Source organism: Podarcis raffonei, chromosome 2, assembly GCF_027172205.1.
Source record: "Podarcis raffonei isolate rPodRaf1 chromosome 2, rPodRaf1.pri, whole genome shotgun sequence".
Lineage (NCBI taxonomy): Eukaryota > Metazoa > Chordata > Lepidosauria > Squamata > Lacertidae > Podarcis > Podarcis raffonei.
Genome location: NC_070603.1, coordinates 42,613,890 through 42,634,650, shown reverse-complemented (window position 1 = coordinate 42,634,650; position 20,761 = coordinate 42,613,890). Strand labels below are relative to the sequence as shown.

The window sequence follows — 20,761 nt, the reverse complement described above, 5'->3', positions numbered from 1 at the left end:
TCAGTGAAAGCTGGGTATTAAGGCTCTAGGGACCTAAATTTGGAGGAGGCAGTTAAAATGGCATGCTGAAAAATGGAGGTGCTTTAAGACACCAACAAGCATGCAATTCAAAGGATGGCTTGGGCTCCAATTGATACATTCTCACTATTTTTGTCCCGCCCCCTCACTCCACCCCATTTTTGCCTGCCTATTCTAAATTCTTTGAAAACCAGGGACTTTGAAGCAAAATAAGCAAAATTAGTTTGCACAATTTGCTGATATCAGAATTTGCATTTCTGTGGTGCATGATTTGTGCTACAACTTGTGCAGAATCGGGATTCCTCTCCCACCCACCTTTTTTGTTTTTTTTTCTGCACAGAGCATACACAGTCTTATTTTTAAAGACCCTGCCAAAAGGAGCAGCTGGTGCTGTCAGCCTTGGAGCTAAAAGGTTTATTGGCTCATGTCCCATAACTTATGCATCCAAATCAATGGCTTTCTTTGATTCCCTAGACTTAGCTGTTTGAAAGCACCATAGGTCAGAGCCTTATCACTGGTATGTTTACAGACCCTCCTTGAGCCCTTGCAGGGTATGAGCTGAGGCTGAGGGGCCAGGGAACCTGTGGGGCTTTCAAGGAAGCATCAGCATATGGGGTGTGGGCGTGTAAACTAGACCTGGAGTGATTTGCACTGGTTGTGGCTGTCATCTACCTCTGTTTTTCTATTGAAAGGTCAAAACATCAGGAGGAACCCACCTGGTAGGTGGATCCTTTGTTAGTGCTTCTTCTGCTCTACTATGAACAGGAGGTAACCATAAACTTGATAGACTTTGTAGAATAGGAGAAGTCAGGCCAAAGACCAGTCTCCCTCAGGATGGCTTCTTCAGACTGTCTTGCTTGTTGTTAGCTGTGTGTGTGGTGTTTATCCTTTTCTTGGTGAGGTGGCCATTTCTGGCAGATTTCTCTGCTTTTTTGTACGCTAAATCTGTTTTTAGTTCATTGCTCATTTTATTTTTTTTAATGCTTTAAGTAGTTGTTCTTAACTGTTTTCATCAATAATGTTGTTGTTTTATTCTCTTTGCAAGCAACTTTGAGGGTTCCCCCCCAATAAATACATACATACATACACACATACACACATATAGCCTTTTCCTAAGAAGGCATAGTTATGTTTGCTTAAAGTTGGTATCTGTTGAATACACTGCTGATTCTCAGGCTAAATAAATAAAACAACAGAAGTGAGACCCTAACTTGGAGAGGATATACTGAGGTGTATTTTGTACGAGTTACTCATAGTATACTGCTTATACTCATAGTATCAGCAGCAGCACAGTACTTTTCAGAATTCTTTATTTCTGCATTTTTTAAAAAAGTAAAAAAACACCTCATCATAGCAAACAGTGAAACTTAACAAACCTGTGTTGCAATGTGTGAAACATTCTAATCAAATGTAATCAAGCAGATCAGAAAATCAAAAATCACTTTCTCATATCTATACAACCCCCTCCCCCCCCCAGCAATCACAGAATGGCTAACTTGGGGTCATCAGCGCAGCAGTTATGGCAGCATGATATGGGGGCTTAACTGGAATTTCAAATAAGAGTTTCAATAGCTATTTCTTAATGCATTTTCTAGAACTATTCCTTTCTCCGCTGCAAAACACTAAGCAGTAATAATGATATTCTGTCTCTGTGCCCGAACATGTCTTTTTAAATAGAGGTTGGAGGAGGGAGGAGGTTGGGAAAGGCAGATAGGGACATTTCTGTGTTGAAATGGACCCATTGATTCTGCATTCAATAGCTCTGTTAGCTATGTGCGTATTCTTGTGGGGACAAATGCAGGTGACAGTGTAAAGAATTATTAACTCTGCTGTGCGCATTCACTCTTTCTGGGCTGCATATTCACTAGAAATTAATCCTTTGGTAAGAACCATGAAGCTCTGAAGTTCAGGGTAATCGCTTTAGGGAGCTATTCCAATTTAGAAAAGAAATTTCCCTGTAAGGTGATGGCTGCAGCTAAAGGCAGCCGTTCTCCATCTGCCCTGTTCAGAGATGAATCTCCTATATTTATTTATGTATGCATTCATATTATTATGTGGGTGGCTTACGTTTATGAACCAATCTATATCAGCCTCCCACTTAACAAAAGAAAACCAGACAGGTTTTACAAGGTCCTGAATTCCCTGCTAGTATTCATTTCGCAAAAGGCAGATAAATTATATGTACGGAAAATTTAGCCCCTTACGGAAGAAAAGGTTGCATTCCAGGAGTAGGGAACTCTGTGGCCCTCCAGATGTTGCTGCACTGCAGCTCCCATCAGCCCCTCCCAGCATGGCCAGGGATGCTGGGAGCGGAGGCCAGCAACATCTGGAGAGTCGCAGGTTCCCCATACCTGCCTTATTCCCAGGCTATGCAAGGGGACAGCTGGGAAGGATTCAGTGTGTGTCTTTGACAGCTTCATTTGGGACTCTTCCCCCTTTTCACTTTACGTTCTGCTGGTTTCTCAGAGAGCAAGATTTCTGAGGGAAGCAATTCAGGGAAAGTCCCAGACACCAGGGTGGCCATGTGCACTACTTTACAGAGGACAATTCTGTATTTTAAAGGCTCTCCTGTCCAAGCCCAGTTTAGAGGAGGGAGAGCTGTGCTTTTAAAGTTGCCTATCACCAGCTAGTACAAGCAAGCACAGACCAAGCAAGCACACAGGTCCACTGGTCAAATTCCCCCGCCCCAATAGTGGGCAGGATTCACCTAAAGAATCCCATTAGCACAACAGGGTTTTTGCTCCTCTTCTGTGCCCCCTGCTTTGGTGGGGGCAGTTGGCAGAACCCATAGAACAGTATGCAGAGGGAAGGGAGTAGGAATTGTTCCATCTGGCAAGCTGATATGCTTGCACAGGCAGAACGTTTGTAATAGCGAGATGTTGAATGCCACCCAGTGTTTCTATTTAAATTATTATTATAATTTCTAAATTTAAAACTCTACATATAAATTATCATATGCACATCTCTTTTTTGGTGATGCATTTCTCTCTTTTTTAGCAATATGTAGATGGCCATCCTACTGGACAGTGAGGGTTGTAGCAATGGCATTTTAATGGGAGAGATCTTCCTGGTGGTTAAGGCCACTTCCAGCTTTGCCAAAGGCATAAATAATACACATGGATGCTACTTGAGTCAAAGGGTTGAAGAGCCTAAACAGTCTTGCTACATACACTAGAAACCTGCCTGCCTAAAGCCTGTGTTCAATGTATGTGTGCAACAAACATGGGTTTGCAAAAGTACGTATTGTGTGCTCTTGTAAGCTAAGATATGCCTGACTCACTGCTGAGTAAACATCCAATCACAGGCATAGGCTTGCTGGCATGTGATGTGTGCTGTGGTTTTAAGAAGCAGACAGGAATGGGAGTAGGCAGGTTGAGTCAAGCTAATCCTCAGAGTTCTTCTAAAGATAACATTTATATGATGCCCCCTCACCACCAGCCCACCAAAGGAAGAGATGTGCTCAACAAGTGAATGCAACACTCTCAGAAGCCACATCCTTAGCATATGGTGGAACTACATATTATACATGTAATCCAGATGGCTGTTTCTTATAGGGAAAATCCCACCTCAGGAGGCAGAAGTGGTGTTTGCAAAGATAAGCACAGAGGGGAGTTGGACATGGTTTTCTGCAATTATGATCCAAACAGTGACAAGTATGGGAAGGATTATGCACATCTCTGCCTCTCCCACTTACTTATTTCCCATTCCTAATCCCACCCCAAAGCTGCTTTTCTCTACCAAGTGTGGCCATGTTAGGACAGGTGTGTGTGTAATGTGCAGTTCTGTTCCTAAACACACACTTGTGCCCGCTTCCAATGTGCATTGTCACTGCAGGGTTCTTTCAAAGTACATTGCACTTACTTTTTTGAGGGCTTCTTTCCACACATATTTTATGATCAGTGCACAGAAAAGGCACTTCCGGGTTAGCGCCATCGGCGAAATGGCAGAGTTCCTCCGACCGGAGGAACTGGCTCCGTGGAAACTGGGTCTACCCGCCACGGCGAAGGTGGGGACCCACTAGAAATCCCAGGTGGAAGAAGCCTGGGAACGTGGGGTTCGGCAGAGCACCAGGAGCGCCTCCCCTACTCGCGGGGGACCCCATTTTGGGGCTCCGGAGTGAAGTAGGGTGATCGGCGCGGTGCTGCAAACTGACTGCTATTTTCACGGAGGGATGCCGCATTGCCATTGCCGGAGAGCGCTGACTTTTTCCTGTTGACAATTGGATTCTAAACAAGTACCCGTGAGTAGAAACGGAAAATTGGATCAAGAAATTTTTTAATTTGGCACCGAAGCGGGAAGGTTCAAAACAGGAAGTCCGCCTTCCGCTTTCTGTAAATAGACTGAAGCAAAAATCTTGTAAGCTAATAGCCTGGAAAGTCGCTTTACAAAGGTCGAAATTTCCATCATTTATAGCCATTAAAACCCCCTTGGAAGTAGGAGAAAAGGGGGGGGGGAATTAAACTGTTCAAGCCTGCTGGAGAGGGAGTAAAGGAAAATAAGTTTCCACCGTCTCAAACCTGGGAACGGGGTGCCAGAGACGAAAATTATCGGAGACGTTCATTGACTGTGAATGGAACATTTTGACAGATAGCAAGAAAAAAGAGAAACAAATTGATTCCAATGCTGCCTGTTGCATTCTAAAGAAACAAAATATTTGAAAACTGAAACTTTCTTTTGTTGGACATGATTTAAAAAGATGGACACAAATAGAAATTGTATCCTCTAGAGGGAGCTTGTCAAATTGTTGCTGCAGTTTACTTGGGGATTTCACAGCTGCGAGATTAACATCGTGGGACCAGACTGTGACCTTGAATAAAAATGTGTTTGGAAGAAGTCCTAGTGCTTGCTTTTTGCAAGACAAGTGCTTTGCTGGAGCAGTTGCATGAGAAGGTGGATTTGATGAATGAGAAGTTGGATTTGATGACTGTTGCAACTAGTGAATGTGGACAAATAGGGAATATTGACATAGAAATTATACAGGGACCAATCCAGGAAACTGGTTCGACTGGGCAAATGCAAGGGCAGATAATAATGGAGGAAGCTACGGTGCTACCTCAAGCAACACAAATGGTGAGACCCGAGGCCCTGCAGGAGTATAAGCCGCTGTTTTGGAAGAATGAACTTGAATTAGGCCTGAGGGAGTCTGGAGCTGAGGAGGATCTCAACTTTGGAGAGATTTTGAAATATGCTGTTAAAGATCTTTTGGATTATATTGATGACTGTGGGGAGTGGGACTGTGGGGAATGGACTGGTTTGACGTGGGGAGATGGACATGAGTATGGATGGAAATTCCCCGGAGACCTACTCCCTAAGGAGAAAGGAAAGAAACTAAGAAAGAGACCAACAAAAGACAAGGAAAAGTGCAAGTATAAACAAGAAGAAAAAGATCTGCAGAAGGGGCATGGAAGAGACTTAAGAGCCTTGGATATCAGACTACCAGGTTGATGGACTAGATGGAATTGGATAATAAGGACTGACACAACCCGAGACCAGGAAGAAGGGACGTTGGATGAAAACTGGAAGAGTCTATAAAGAAAAATTTTTATTTTGGGAATTAGTGTAAAATTAATGAATATTAGGGAGAATGTTGGAATGAAATTGTCTGGCTTTAGCAGAAATGATATAAGGATAAATAAGTATTAAGTTTTTAAGTTTTAAGGTATTTTACGGTATTTTATGGTAAGATAAGTTTAAATAAAGTAAGGTAAATTGAACATCAGAATATGGTGAAAGATGGATAGGATGTATAGAGTTAATTAATTGGTTATAAGCTAAAATATAGAAAGGATTTGCTGAAACAATGATTGAATCAGGATACAAAAAAAGGGAGGTGTGAGGAAGTCAGGGAACTAGGCAGATGAAAGATAGGATATGGAATGACTGATTTGTTTTTAACTATTTTTATTTTTCTGTATTTTGTATCTTTTTGTCTTCTTTTTGTCTTCTTTTTTTCTTTTTTTCTTTTTATATTTTTGTATTTCCTCTGAAATTTTAATAAATATTATTATTAAAAAAAAGAAAGAAAAGGCAAAAACCTAGCTGGTGATGTTTCTAAGGTCATGAACCCCTGTGTTTTCACAAGCCAGCATTTGACTTGGACTAGGGAGGCTCAAGTTCAAATCCTCACTGATTGTTAAAACTCTCTGGGTGGCACTGGGGCCGTCGCAGTCTCTCAGCTCAACCCACCTTCCAAGGTTGTTGTGAGGGTAAAATGGGGGGAAACTCCTCATATACTTCCCTAAGCTTCTAGGAGAAGGAACAGGATATATATGAGATATAATTTCTTAAGATGCATTGCATTCCTGTCCTATCATAATTTTATTGTTTTCTATTCTTCTTTGCTGCTTTGCATTGCTGTTTAGATTTTTTCCCCTTATTGCTTTGGTGTAAGTTTTAATGATCAGTTTTATAATCTCTTTTGTTGACCGCTTAGGAAGTCTTTTTTGATGAAAGGCAGCATTGAAATGCTTTAAATAGAATAAGCATAGCTGTGCCAGGCTTTTCCCAAGAATTATTTTGGTGCTGATTATCTCAGCAGAGAGAGAGAGAAGGTGTGTGTGCAGGTGTACATCTCCACCAATCTGTAAACCAAATTATATCCCTAAGCAGTGAAAATGGTTGTATCCAAGTCAAAGCTTCTTTTGATCAACAGGGAGATAAGCATGCAAATAAAAACATTAATTAATGCTGTGGAATGCTCTAAGAGAGATTGAAAACTTTGTCAATCTAAAAATAGATGGGGGCATATTTCATGGGAGGAATTCTTCCCTTTGTTTCTTTCATCCAGACAAGTGCCTGCTCAAAAATATTTTTTTAAAAAACTAAATGTAACTGCAAGTTGAAATGTTGCAACACCAGCTCCCAGAAGTGTTGCTGTTGCAAGGATTATTTAATGTTTACTTGCTCCTTTGGAAATCCTAAGCTCTACAGGCGCTATCTATTGTCAGAATTACCTTAATATAAAAGTGTACATATTGTTTGTGTTGCAAAAGGATCAGGATTGCTTACCATTTGTATATGCCTGTTGGAATGCTAATGGTCTTCCTCAAGGTGAATAAACTGATCCGAAGATTGCATTTGATTGTAAATTCTCATCACTATGCAGCACTAATGTGAGGATGTAAGGATAATGTGCAAAGTGCTTGTAGCTTTTCTGTGTTCTCTAAGGAAGGAGAGTCCCCTGGGATTGTCCCTCCTGCTACCTAGGAGGCAAGACCGGCTTGTTGACTGACACCTCCTTGAGTGGAGCTTACCTTCTCCTTCCCCACCCTAGAGAGCAGTGACAGCACAACATCTTCAGTCCTGTTTCCTCCTTCCCAACAAGGTGCATGGGAAAAGGATGCCAATGGGCAATCTGCTTGCAGTGGCTTCACAGCCACATTTTTCTGCACAGTGGGGCCGTGTAATAGGATGGCTATTTATTTTATAACCTGACCATTCTTCCCGCCCCCTTGGACCATGGCAGGGCAAGTGGCAAGGAGGATTAATCAGTTAAGCTCCAAGCAGAGAACTTCTAGTCTTCTCTGCAGTAGCCTTTTCTCTGGGAGGTTAGGGAGCAAACCATTGATAATGGGTTATAGTAGATTATAGGAATGGCTGGAGACAGAGAAATGTTGGCCTAGCATTAATGATACAAGAAAGGTGTGGCTGGTCAAATAAGCTCACATTTTCCTTTGCTATCCTTCACAGACAGGGTTGATTGCTGATGCCCGACTAAAGGACCTGACTCCATCAATGCCGATTATTTTCATTAAAGCCATCCCTGTCGACAAGCAAGATGTCCGCAACATGTACCCATGTCCTGTGTACAAAACCCGCCAACGGGGTCCAACCTACGTCTGGACTTTTAACCTGAAGACTAAAGAGAAACCATCCAAGTGGGTTTTAGCAGGGGTGGCACTGCTCCTGCAGATTTAGACTCTTAATTCACATGCTCTTCTCCTAGCAGACAATCATCAGAAAAGTCACCGTTTCTTAGTTGGATGTTTTTTTAATAGCATGAAGGAATACCCAATCCTGGTTCACACATGAGTGCTCATCGTTCAAAGAGTGATATGTTGACATACATATGTATATGTGAGTCATCTCAGATCACACCTCGAGTTTAATTGATTTTTAAATCTGCCCTTCAAATCAAATTTACTGTGTGATTTATGTACAATAAAAATACAAGAACAAATTGATAGCTGAATTTTTTTTTTTGGACAGTCGGTAAACAGCAAAAAAACCCACCAATCTGCTTAGCCTTTAGGAAACTAAATAAAAAGTCTTTGCCCAGTGCTGAAGGGGAGACAACACAGGCAGCAGGTGAGCATCCATTTGGAGAACCATGCAGACAGAGCATCATCCTCTCTTAGCTGCCACCTGCTGTGCTTTATTTGGTGAGAGAGCCCCCCCACCAGTGACTTCAGGGAATAGTCAGGATGTACCTGGTCAATAAGCCATGAGGTTATGAAGGTACTTTGAATTGTGGCTGGAAATAACACACAACTTTTGTACCCCTTCTAACCATTACCACGAACTTTTCCCATGAAACGAGCTTGTGCGGGAAGCTGCAATTCATCAAGTGATGAGTAATCAAGTATTATGCGTGCATGTGTGAACTGCCTTCAAGGGGATTTTTATACCATCTTTCATATTTAACCACAGTCTCAAGGAAGATTCAAAAAATGTCGTTCTTACAAGCTTGGGGCCATACGTAATGAAAAAATGCCACCATGGGAGAATGCAAGTAAAAAGTTTCAGACTTTTGTTTCCTGTAAAAATATGTTATATATTCATCCTGGGAGGCATTGCCCTGAAATTGAATAGTGCATCTGATGTAGCAAGATTGGTTTAAAGAGGCTGCAGGGCACTGCACACTTTTGCAGGGAAAGTATAGATACAGGTGATGATCCCTGATTGTATAAATGAAAATGCTTCTTCCTTTTACTTCCACGGAATTGGTCATGTACACTGTAGGGCGACACGCTGGATCTTCCCCCCACAGAGGAAGGATTAATTCTACTTCAGCTATCCCTGAAAAATGATTATCTTGCCAGACAAATCCAGTTAAAGATTGGCCCCCACATCATACAACATCTAGAGGCATAAAAGAGCAAAGCCTGACACACTTTACAGATGGTTCATTTTTACAGGAGATTGCACTTTTGGAACTCTGCGATGGAAGTGAGTTTTCACAAAAGCTATTAAACAATGTGAATGAAACCCGCAGTGAGGGAAGTGAACTTAACATTTACGAGCAGTGTAAGTTTTGTAATAACATTTCATCTGTGTCTGGTAATTGCCTTTTTTCCAAATGCTAACAGGGTTGACTGGAGGTAGCTGATCTCAGGAAAACCTGCCAGTTAAGATAATATACTGCCAGCTGGTTAACACTTACTGAAACCCACAATATATTGGCAGCTCTAAGGTGATCTCTCAGGTGCTAGGACTCAAGCAACAATGGGCAAAGACACCTAGACTGTCTTTGGCACTTGTGTAAATCCATGGGGTGGTTGATGGACATCCATCAATTTCTGGCCAGTGAGATTGTTGGTCGTACAATTGCTTCACTGGAATTTGAATTGTTTAATGATGTGCAGTTGTGCCATAAGTAGTGTTGGCACCTGGCCATTCTGTGATGCCCCACTGTACATCTTCAGAGAGGAAAACGTCTCTAGTGCAAACACTAGCTTTAATGTTGTGTGATAAGCCATCCCAGCAAAAAGAACTCGTGGTGGGAGGAGCAAAATATGCCCAACATTATAAAACCCATTGCTCAAGATACTGACTTGTAGCTCCCCAGCCTTTCACTCCCCCCTCCAGTCTTATTAATGCAGCAAGGAAAAGTGGGAGTATTTGGGGGGAACTGGGGGCTAAAGGGCAGGAAGGGCACAGTATGACTGATTAAACCAAATGGATATGTGATGCTCATTGTTATAATTCACTGATTTAATGAAAAATTAATAGCCATTGATAATGAAACTCACTTAGGACTTAAGCTGGCGCAGTGACACAGCTTTATTGTCTGAAACTCCCCCTCCCACAAATTCACTTTCAGTTAAATAGAAATAGTAAGATGCCTTTATTAAATTGCCTCCCCCCGTCAGCATTAAGTATCCTTCATATATAGCATGGTAGTGTTAAGAGTTTCCTGGAATTTTAATTAATGTGATTTGAATATTAAAAGCAAGCTCCCTTCCAGTGGATTTTGATTAGTTTTGAACTGTCAACTTCTGGAATGCACTCATGGTACGCATTAAACTGAACAGCACAATAGAAGGCTAGGAAAGGTCCCTGCCACACTCCAATCCTTCGGCGCTGCAGAAGTATTGCTCTTCTGTAATCAGCAGGAAGCGATCCTTTTGCTGCGCTTTCACATAACACTATATTACAAATCTTCAAAGCCCACCCCCATTACAAAGTGGGCGTTGTGTTACTGCAATCCGAAATCAAGGTTTCAACAGTTTTCTCCCTCTCGTATATTTGCTGTTGGTGCACTTTCACTACGGTTTATTTTTGCTTCAGACTCTCCCTCCCCTACCTGTTAAAACCATTATGAAAAATGCATCGACTAGCTTTTCAAAAGTTGTGGTGGGAAAAAACTGCATTGCAAGGCATGTAGCAGTGAAACAGCAGCCAGCCAGTAGGTTGGAATCCTGTCAGTCGGTTATTGGGCCTGTTTCCTTACCATGCTCCATTATACTCCCCTTGGGCAGACATCCCAACTTCAACTCAACTGACATAGCTTTCCTTTGGGCTGCCTCTTCCTGCCTTGAACCTCAGCCTAGCTGCTCATGGTGTTCGCTGGCAATGCTGGAGGCTAAAGTTTGGGTCAGTCTGGGCTCCCTACAGTCCAGCACCATTGTTCTCTCATCTTTGGCAACGTGCCCTAACAACACCATAATAACATGGTGAACAATCATCTTGCAACCCATGCACATCAAGAAATATGGAACGTTATTCCTTATTGCAATAGTTAACTGTGGCTACATTTAAACTCCTGGATGTGCCTCACTTGCTCAACAGGTGATTTAGGCTGCAAGCACGTAGTCACTTAGCAGGGAGTAAGCACAACTAAACTTGGTGGGACTACTGAGGAGGCATTAATAGAATTGTTCCAGACTTCTACAACCTGAAGCATGTTGTGTGACTACAACTCCCCTGATCATTGGCCATGCTGACTGGGACTGATGGAAGGTGTAGTCCATTGATGACTGAAGGGCAGCAGCTTGCGGGAAGCTGGGCTATACTGTTAATAGTCCACAGTCAAATCTGCAAAAGAGATTGACACCCCGCCCCGGCCCACAGAAGCAAAGCTGATTAAAAATATTGGCAAATTCTATGCAAATTATCCATGGCTTCTGAAGAGGAAGCACTGCTGTGGAATTGCATAGTGCTGGAGATGGGTTCTTCAGGGACAAACGGGATTTATTTCTTCATTTTCTATTTGGCACTCTTTCGCTGAATGTGGATGTGTTTCCAGTGCAGGATCATTGATGGGTAAATGCTATACATAATTTATAGATTATTTGCAACAAAACTCTCAACTGCGGGCATGTTCCCTACTGTGCAAGGGTTACTGCTGTGCCTTTATCCTGAAATTGGCTCTCAGGCTCATGCAGTTTATTTATTATGAGTGGTTTATTAAATGCCTGTAATTGGCCAGACAACTCAGCACATGCATTTACAAATGCACTTAATTTAAAATGTTTCCTGAATGTGTGAGGCCTTTTGTGGAGATCTGAGCAGAGTCTATACAGTCAATAATGCGGTGGTTCTAGTCTAGTGAATAATGTGTTGAAATAATGCATTAATGCAAGCTTTTGCTGCTATAAATGTGTTAACCCTTAGGAACCACAGTTGGGAAGCCACAGAGTGACTCCAATGGCTGTTCTGGAAGCAATGTTATGAGATGTGAGATGTTATGCAAATTTCGTACCTGGTGTTTGTTATCCAGTTTTTATCCTTAAGAAATTACTTCATTTCTCCTATACCACTTTGTGGTTTTTGTTTTTTTGTCTGTAGACATGACATCTAGGATATATAGAGCTCCCCCCTACCTGGGCCACTTGCAAATTGTTGAGAGTCTTGGCAGACCACATAACTGTTTTTCTTCCTGTTTAGCAGCTGTAATACTTGGGGTCGTTCCCCATCTTGCTCCCAGCCATGGCTCTATTTCTCTGAGGAAGGCAGAGCCTCTTCCTGCCATTACTTCTAGTCTGTCCTTCTTGGCAGACTGGTGGATTTTAAGAATGATGGAGCAGCAGTGTGTGCCCACTATTCTTAACACACTGCTGCTGCCTCCCTGCTGCCCCCTGCCACCCCCTCCTGCCCCTCAGCTGTGGCCAGATAGCCTTGTTGCTATGGCCTGCCCACCACTGCCATTGTGCCGCGGCTTACCTGGGCCACCTCCAGGTGGCAGCGTGGCTGTGGCGGAGAAGCAGGAGACAGCAGCAAGCACCTGGCAGGGATGAGTGCCTGGTGGCAGCAAGCAGCATGTGCACAATGGCACTGCCACTTACGGGAGCTTGCCGCCCTGAGGCAACTCACCTCATCACCTTATGGTTGGGCTGGCCCTAATTTTAACTATTGACGTAGGTTTCATTAAGGGTGGAGATTATATTGGGTAGTCCTTCTGGAGACCTGAGAGATTTGCCATTCTATTCCTATTCCTCCCTTTCATTATTATTGAAGAGATCATACTGCTGTGGATTTCTCTGGAAGAAAGAAAAATCTTTTCCAGGCATCCTGCTCCCCAGTTTAAGATGTGGGTGGAATTTGGATGTTGTTGTATACACTTTTTCTGTGCTCTGTGTACTTAATGAGCTCTGCAATTAATTACAGTAATAAGATTATTGGTAAGAAGTGGCAGATTTAGAGAAGGATGATTAGATAATTAGAGATAAATTGCTGTTTGTGGGACCTTATTGAATATGTTCTGCAGATTGTCTGGCTTTGAAGAGATAATTGAGTCGTTGATTAATGAGGGCTTTGGCAGCAGCCCCGACTACAGCTCTTCTCACCTGGGTGAGACCGTGACTGTCACCATGGCAAAGAAGTGCAACCTGGGGGATGTGGAATAACTTTACTTTCAAACTGTAATGGTGGAAGAGCTAGATAAGGAAGCTGGAATAGCTTGCCTGTGTTTCAGGATAAATTAAATGATGGGACATTTTTGTTTTTACTGCCCTATTTCAGCAGGCTTAAAAGAATGTCTTTCCATAGCAACAATGTCTACTGAGGAATTCTGTGTGAGGGAATTGCCCAAGAAGGGGAAACTGGTGACTGGTCAGTAGTTACGTAAATTTTCCAGGGAGGGCTTCTTAAGGAGTGGTCTTGCACTGCCTCCTTTAAGCAAGCAGGGAGCAGCCCTCTCGCAAGGAGGCATTAAGCACCTTGTCCACATCCTCAAGCCTTGCAAACTGAAACTCGTCAAACACAACAGGACTAGATAGTGTTCTGGATACCTTTTGAGATTCATCTCCTATAGCAGGGCAGCCAGGGCAGGGTCCTGGCAGATGCAAGATTCTATTCTAAAAATGCTTCGCAAACAAGTTACAATGAGTTACCAGCAGTTTTACTGCCCCCTGTAAAAGGCCCTGTACTACCTGCAAAAGCTCTGCTGGATGTCACAGGGAGAAAATAACATAGGCTTAAAAAAATTTATTTCAGATGTTTGATGCCATCTACATGGTGATACCAAATCATCAGTTAGAGCACATATGTCTGCCCTATCCTTTCTTTCTTTAGTAGTTCTTTTTCATAATGTAATTCTGATGATGATTTTTGTGTTGCATGATATTTAGAATTTCTTTTCATAGGACTTGTGTTACTATGACTTTATCACTTTTTTCTTAAAGTGATCATGTTCCTTGAATTCTTCTTTCTAATTTCAGTACATATAGCTATCTTTGGGAACTTTCATTCTTACTTCTAGTCAGTCTTGCTAAATTGTATGTTTTAAGCTTGCAAACCTCTATCATTTGTTGTAGCTGTTTGGAAATCCTTCAATTTTGTTTCTGAAGCTGACAAATAAGACAGCAATATATTTGCTTCATAAGAATTGACTCCTTCTCAGTTGATAATCCTTTGCCATCTCAGAATACCATCTATAGTTGATCAAATTTGTAAGCCAATTTAGGCAACTTAGAGGGGGAAAGTGTGTTATAAATTTTGATTTCAATAAAATAAACAGTACTCTCATGCTAGAAAGCATATTTTGACTCTTCCGTTGCCAGCATTTTGGGGCCTGTGCAAAAAGAGAAACTGCCATGGGTACAAAGGCATTCTTGTAATGCCTCTGAATGCCAGCTGCTGGGGAACAATTGTGGGAGAGGGTGCCCATGTTGTCTTGGTGGGCTTCCCAGAGGCATCTAGTCAACCACTGTGGGTGGAAACAGAATGCAGGGTAGCCCTTGGTCTGATCCAGCAGGGTGGTTCTTATGTTCTTAAACTGTATTTGCCAAAAGGTGAATGGAATTTACACAGCTAGTACCTTTTGTTACTGGTTGATAACTGGTATTGATTTAAGTAGTTCTCCTAACTTATTTTGTCTACAGTAGCCAGTTGAACGTGTTCTTTTACATTTGTTTTCGTCATATCTCTTGGGTTCTTGAGATTTTGGTTCTCTGGTTTTATGTATTTTAGCAAGTGTACCACTGCAGAGTTAAACCAGTCACTCTCAGTAATCTGACTTTTATTCTGCCTGACTTTATGTCACAAACTGTGTGATCTTTAATACATGATTGACACCACTCCCTGCTAACCGCTTTAAATTAGTCACATATGAGTCTTTACTTTTTTCTGTACTCTGAGCTCTAGTGAAGAATGTGTGCCTTTCATATGTAACATTTCTGCTGGGTGCACAGTACGCTGCAGATGTATTAATCAAAACTTGTGTCACCCCATTGCTTTATCTGCATTGTCATCGAAGTGAAAAATATTAAATACCTCTCTTGCTTCTCCACTTGCCACATAAAGAAACCATGCTGGCTAAAGTCTCTTCATCTTTCTAGTCTGGTCCCCTAACAATGCAGTACAGCTCACATTCTCCAGTTCTCTGCAGCATGTCTTTCATTTGACAACTGTCCTGGTCCACTTTTTGCTTCGCCATTTCATTTTCAGTATCTTTTTGAACCCCATGTTACTTTGCTGATGCAAACTTTGTACAGTAACACCACAGGAGACCAAAGTGTGCCGCAAGAAACCTTCCCCCAATACTGCAACTGTTGACAACTCCTAAACTCAAAATTTATGCCGCCTTACAATGCTTCTCTCCTGATACTTCCCAGAGCGGCTTCTTCTGTGCTCATACTAATAGGGCATTTTGCTTTTTTCTCCTAACACAGTTGGAGCACTGCTGCCTTAGATCTGGGCTTGTGCTTAAGGACTGATACTGGGATCTTGCCAGCTGTTTAGGAGCAGGGTTGGGGAACCTGTGGCCTGCAGGTGTTGTTGGACTACAACTCTCATCATCCCACAACACCAGAGCTCAGCTCTCTGTGTTTGGAGGAGCCAAACATAGTTGCTCAAATTAGCAATTCTGTTCCTGGAAAATTCTATGCCTTGTGTTCCATTGCTTGCTTTATTTATTTATTTAACTTTATAAGCTCCTTCTCTCACAAAAGTGACCTGAAGCAACCCATGAAAATAGTATAAACACTAAAACCAATTATAACAAACACAAGCAAAAACACATCTATTCAGATAAAAGATAGCGAGCTCTGGGAGGAGGTGTGTGATTTCTCAGCTGCAGCAGGCTTGGAACAGGTGAGGGTCGTATGCCTCATCAGACCCAGGTGCTGCAATCAGCATTCAAAGCACTCAAGGGAAGCAGAGCTGAGGTGCTGTGTCTGCTCAACTGCCCATGTCGATGAACCTCGGCTTGGATTCTCCTGGTCCTCTACGGGACTGTGCTTCGGGTTTGACTCTGGACTATATCTTGCCTGCTGGACTTCAGACTTGGCTACTTGGATTGACCCTGAACATTGCTTCCTGACCGTTGGACTCTGCTTGTGTGGATTGACCCCCTCAGACTCTGAAGTTGGACTCGGCATACTGACCAGGTAGGCCAGAGGTTCAGGACAAAGGCGAAGGTAAAGAGATGTATCTTCAGCAAATAGCAGAAATTCCACAACTTAGGGGTTGCCCTAGATATCAGCCTCTCCCAGTGGTGGGAGGTGCTTTTCTTCATTGGAGGTTTTTAAGCAGAGGTTGTATGCCCATCTGCCACGGATGGTTTTGTTGTGATTCCTGCATTGCAGGGGGTTGGACTAGATGACCTTCAGGGTCCTTTCCAACCCTGCAGTTATATACAGTGGTATCTCGGGTTACATACGCTTCAGGTTACAGACTCCGCGAAACCAGAAATAATACCTCGGGTTAAGAACTTTGCTTCAGGATGAGAACAGAAATCGTACTCTGGCGGTGCGGCAGCAGCAGGAGGCCCCATTAGCTAAAGTGGTGCTTCAGGTTAAGAACAGTTTCAGGTCAAGAACAGACCTCTGGAACAAATTAAGTACTTAACCCGAGGTACCACTGTATTTCTAGGATTCTACCAGTGCACAGAATGTGGTGGTCAAGTCCTCTCTGTCCAAAAGGTGCCATAGCTAGTGAACCAACCATAGCTGCAAACATGCACTCCAACACTTTTAAATGAAGATGATTTTGTATTTCTAGTATAAACTAAGCAAGCAAAAGCATGCATAGGTAAGAAATGGTCGTCCAGGGCTAGAGGATTGTTGAAGGTACCAAGGATCCCACTTGGATAATTGATGTAGTAGTGAGGGGGGTCTAGGTATATAGATTTCTCCTAAACACGAAAGGCAATGCTAGCCAGATCTGGAGGGCACCATTTTGGCTACCCGATAATGAGGTGTCAAGAGAGATAAGGTGTTTAGGGTTAAGGCAGTTGCATAATGATGCTGCTTCTGGGAAGAAGGGGCTGTCAAAAGAGGGGGAGGCCAACCCACACTACCTGGATGGGTGTTTTGTACCTCTGTCTTGGTGGAGATCTTTTTATAATGCAACTATGTGTATATAATTTTAATCCTATCAATGTTCAACTTTTTAAATTATTGGTTCTTAGCTGTTCTTAATTTTATCTGCAAGGCACCTCGAGTCCCTGTCAGGGAAGACGGCAGGGGTATAAATAAATATATAATAACAATATAACAACAGTGTCAGAGCAGAGGCACAGCTGCAGGGTTGCAATGAAAATGACAGATACGGTTGAGTGTGCCAGTTGTCTCTGCACAGGAAAGCGACACATCCTTTTTGTTTTTTTTATGTGAAACCAGCCGGCCTGTTCCAGAACACAATGAGAATGGACATGATCCTCTGGAAAGGCACACAGCTCCCATTTATCACAAAAGAGCATCCACAGGGGGAAAGTTTCTCAAAGAATCGTGCTGGGCGTGCTCTTCTGGAAAAGACTGGGAAATCTGTTTCTGGAAGTGCTGATTTCTGCCAGCTGGGGGCTGTTTAATTTTCTGCTCATCTCCCCAAAAGGCAGAAGCCAGCTTGCATCACTTTATATCATGCAATCCTGCTGGGAAATTAACTAGGGAAAGGCAGAGGTGATGAAATACAGGCCACACAAGGCTTGCCTGAGTCACCGGCCTCTTTAGTCACAATGGTTTTGAGTTCTATAGTGCACAGAACATAGGACTACCAACTCTCCCCACCCCTTTCCAGGGCAACTCCTTTTTGGGCTGCGTGACAGATAGAAAGTAAGTGAATTTTTTACTCAGCAGGAAGTTGATGAGATTCATCCTCTGAATGTCATCCAGTTATGCTCAGCATTAAAAGCTCAGAATCCTCTCGGAAATAAAAGTTGGCAACCCACAAGATATGGCCTTAGCAACTGGAGGTGTAGGGAATATGGCAGTGCAGCATTTGGCTCATACAAGGTGGCCACTGTAACAACAGGATACTGTAAACTAGGTGGGCCATGGGCCTGATCCAGCACGCTCTTCTGATGTTGAGTTTGGACTTCAGGCTCTGTTAGGTCTATCCCAGTTTTGGAACACTCTTTTGTGATAGCACAACCCCATTTTTACCAGCAAACCTAATGATCTGGGCATTTAGGATGTTAAATAGCTTTGATTATCAAAGAAAACTCAACCCATGGCAGACATAGGAAGATGTGGATTGATCTGCTGAGGATGTGATGTCTATCTTAAACTTGAAGCAGGAAGGCAGCTCTGAGCAATGCACAATACCCCCCCCCCATGTTTAGTGGATTCAAAGGGACCCCCATGCCATGGTCTCTCCTTGGCCTGCAGAAAGACTGAATGTGGCTTTTCTGTGCCTGATGTTGGCACCAGGCTGCAGTGAAGGTAATGTCAGGATAAATCCCTCATTCGTTTCTCTTGTTCTTCCTCCCTTTGCCAGCAACTGTGGGGAAATGCTGCACAAAATGTCCACATCATGTCATAAAGCCCTGGCCCAAGAGAGTGAGCAATGCCAAAGAACATCCGCCAAGCAGTTTGTAATGAGAGTCCAGGTGGGTGCCAGACACAAAATCAATGTGGTGTCCTTCAGGAGTGTAGCACATGCAGGAGCTGAAGAGCTGTAACAGGAAACGGCTCAGAACACAAGCTGAAATTCGTGTGCTGCTGGGGCAAAGATGGCCAATAGCAAGGCAGGATGTGTCAGCGATTGCTCTCCCAGCGCATGGGGGTTGGCACGGAAATGTTCGAGAGAGATGTTTGGAAAAGAGATTCTTACTGTCTTGTAACAAAGTTAGCACAATGGTGATTGCTCCAAGCAGATTAAAACTTGGTTAGATTTGCATCTGCCCTCATCCACCTTTAAACAAATGTTCCCCATGAAAATATTTAGGCTAGAATAAATCATAGAAACTTAGCTTTGCAAAGAAGTGAATGTTCTACTCACATAGTTTCAGAAGTAACAGCAAACAATCTCCATCTTTTGGCAGTACAGAAAAAGTAAATAAGAAAAAAGGTTCCAAATGTCTTTAAAAGAAAAGTACTTACAAAAAGGATCATGCAATCTTTGGGTTAGCAAAGATGCAGGCTTTAAAAATCTCGCTTTTGGAGAGATTCAGTTCACTTGGTTTTTCTTGCAGCTTAGTCATTGGCTGCATGGCCCCTTGCTCAAAATCAGTACAGTAGCCTTTCAAAAGTTTGAAGCTATTTGCATGCCAGCCTCATGCCACGAGCCTTTGTCATTTCTAACACATTCTCTTTCCCTGCATATTCCAAATGGCTGATTTTATGCTTTAAGCAGGGATGGGGAACCCATGTGGCTGTCCGGAAGTTGGGAACAATATGTAAATTGCCTTGAGACTAATGTAGACAGGGATACAGAAATTCATAAAGTAAAAAATAAAAAATGAACTACAATTCCCATCATCCCTGAATATTAGCTGTGCTTGCTGGGATTGATGGGATAGTCCAACAACCTCTGGAGGGCGCCAGGTTAGCCACTGTGCTATGGCTTCTGTTTCATCATGAAATGTGGACTTATATTGGACTCCTTGTGAGGCTTTGCCGAAGTCATCCATATGTGATGGCAATGTTGCGTCATAGCATGGGCAATGGGAAGAGCCAGTAGAAACAGCCAGTTCTGAAGAAGAGTCTGTTCAACTCCTTTCATGGTTGCATTATTTGGTGCCACTTAGTTGCTAGGACTTGCTGATCAGAAGAAGGTTGGCGGTTCGAATCCCCGCGACGGGGTGAGCTCCCGTTGCTTGGTCCCTGCTCCTGCCAACCTAGCAGTTCAAAAGCACGTCAAAGTGCAAGTAGATAAATAGGTACCGCTCTGGTGGGAAGGTAAACGGCATTTCCGTGCGCTGCTCTGGTTCGCCAGAAGCGGCTTAGTCATGCTGACCACATGACCTGGAAGCTGTACGCCGGCTCCCTCGGCCAATAAAGCGAGATGAGCACCGCAACCCCAGAGTTGGTCATGACTGGACCTAATGGTCAGGGGTCCCTTTACCTTTACCTAGTTGCTGGTTAGTTACTGGAAACTGCATTTTGTTTCATTGGTGTGTAGATATCCGACAACAAAAGCTGACCCTGCACATTTAGAGCTATGCGCTCACCACCACTGATGGTCTAGTGTCATAGAGGCCTCCTGCCTGCTAGCCTAGCAAGACATTCTCTCTCTCCATATTGAAAACCATTGAACCTCCACCTCACTTTATGAAGCAGCTCAAGAAGCATGATGTTGAATATGGGAAAGAGATGGGGGTGGAGTGGTGGTGGGGAATGAATCACACTTCCAAGGTTTCATTTGGTGTGCTTCTATTGCACTTTGATCCATCCAATTATCCGAAAGGAGCCTGACTTGCAAAAAGGGCTTTAAATCCAGCAGACCTAGCGTGAAGCAGCACTCTGATACCTGTGGTTCTTGATGCTGGGTCAATGAGGAAAGGCAATGGGGGCAAACCTTTCAAGAGATGATGAACTACATTGATTGCTACCTGCCAGCTGCTTTGCCTGAAATAGACTGAACAAGGGAGGTGTAGCAGCTGCAGGAGGAGAGAGGCGCTCTGCCTTGAATTCAGGCACTGCAGTGCAGACGTGGGATAATTGCTGAGGAAAGGGTGTACAATGGCTTTCATTGATGTCTTCCTAGGCTGTGGCTTCACTCCAACACTACAGCAGTGGGTCTGTGCATTGCTCTGTCCTAACATTCGGGTTGCCTCTAGCTAGCCAGTGAGTTCAGCAGGGGAGGAGACTGTTAGCCTGTGACATAGGAGCCAACTTCTAGGCGCTGATGTCCCTTCACC

General features: G+C 43.1%; 1 protein-coding gene across 6 annotated transcripts in view; it reads left to right on the top strand.

The window, feature by feature from the left end:
* Nucleotides 1-20,761, top strand: part of DNAH9 (dynein axonemal heavy chain 9) — a 220,452-nt gene that overhangs the window by 189,127 nt on the left and 10,564 nt on the right. For 4 of the 6 annotated variants that reach the window (XM_053376206.1, XM_053376205.1, XM_053376208.1 and 1 more), the window contains one exon: nucleotides 7,708-8,201. The exons of the other annotated variants lie outside the window; for them this stretch is intronic. In XM_053376206.1, coding sequence (XP_053232181.1) covers nucleotides 7,708-7,935 — 228 coding nt within the window. In that variant the 3' untranslated portion in view covers nucleotides 7,936-8,201. Of the gene's footprint in view, nucleotides 1-7,707; nucleotides 8,202-20,761 lie in introns of those variants that run through there. 6 annotated transcript variants of the gene reach the window in all.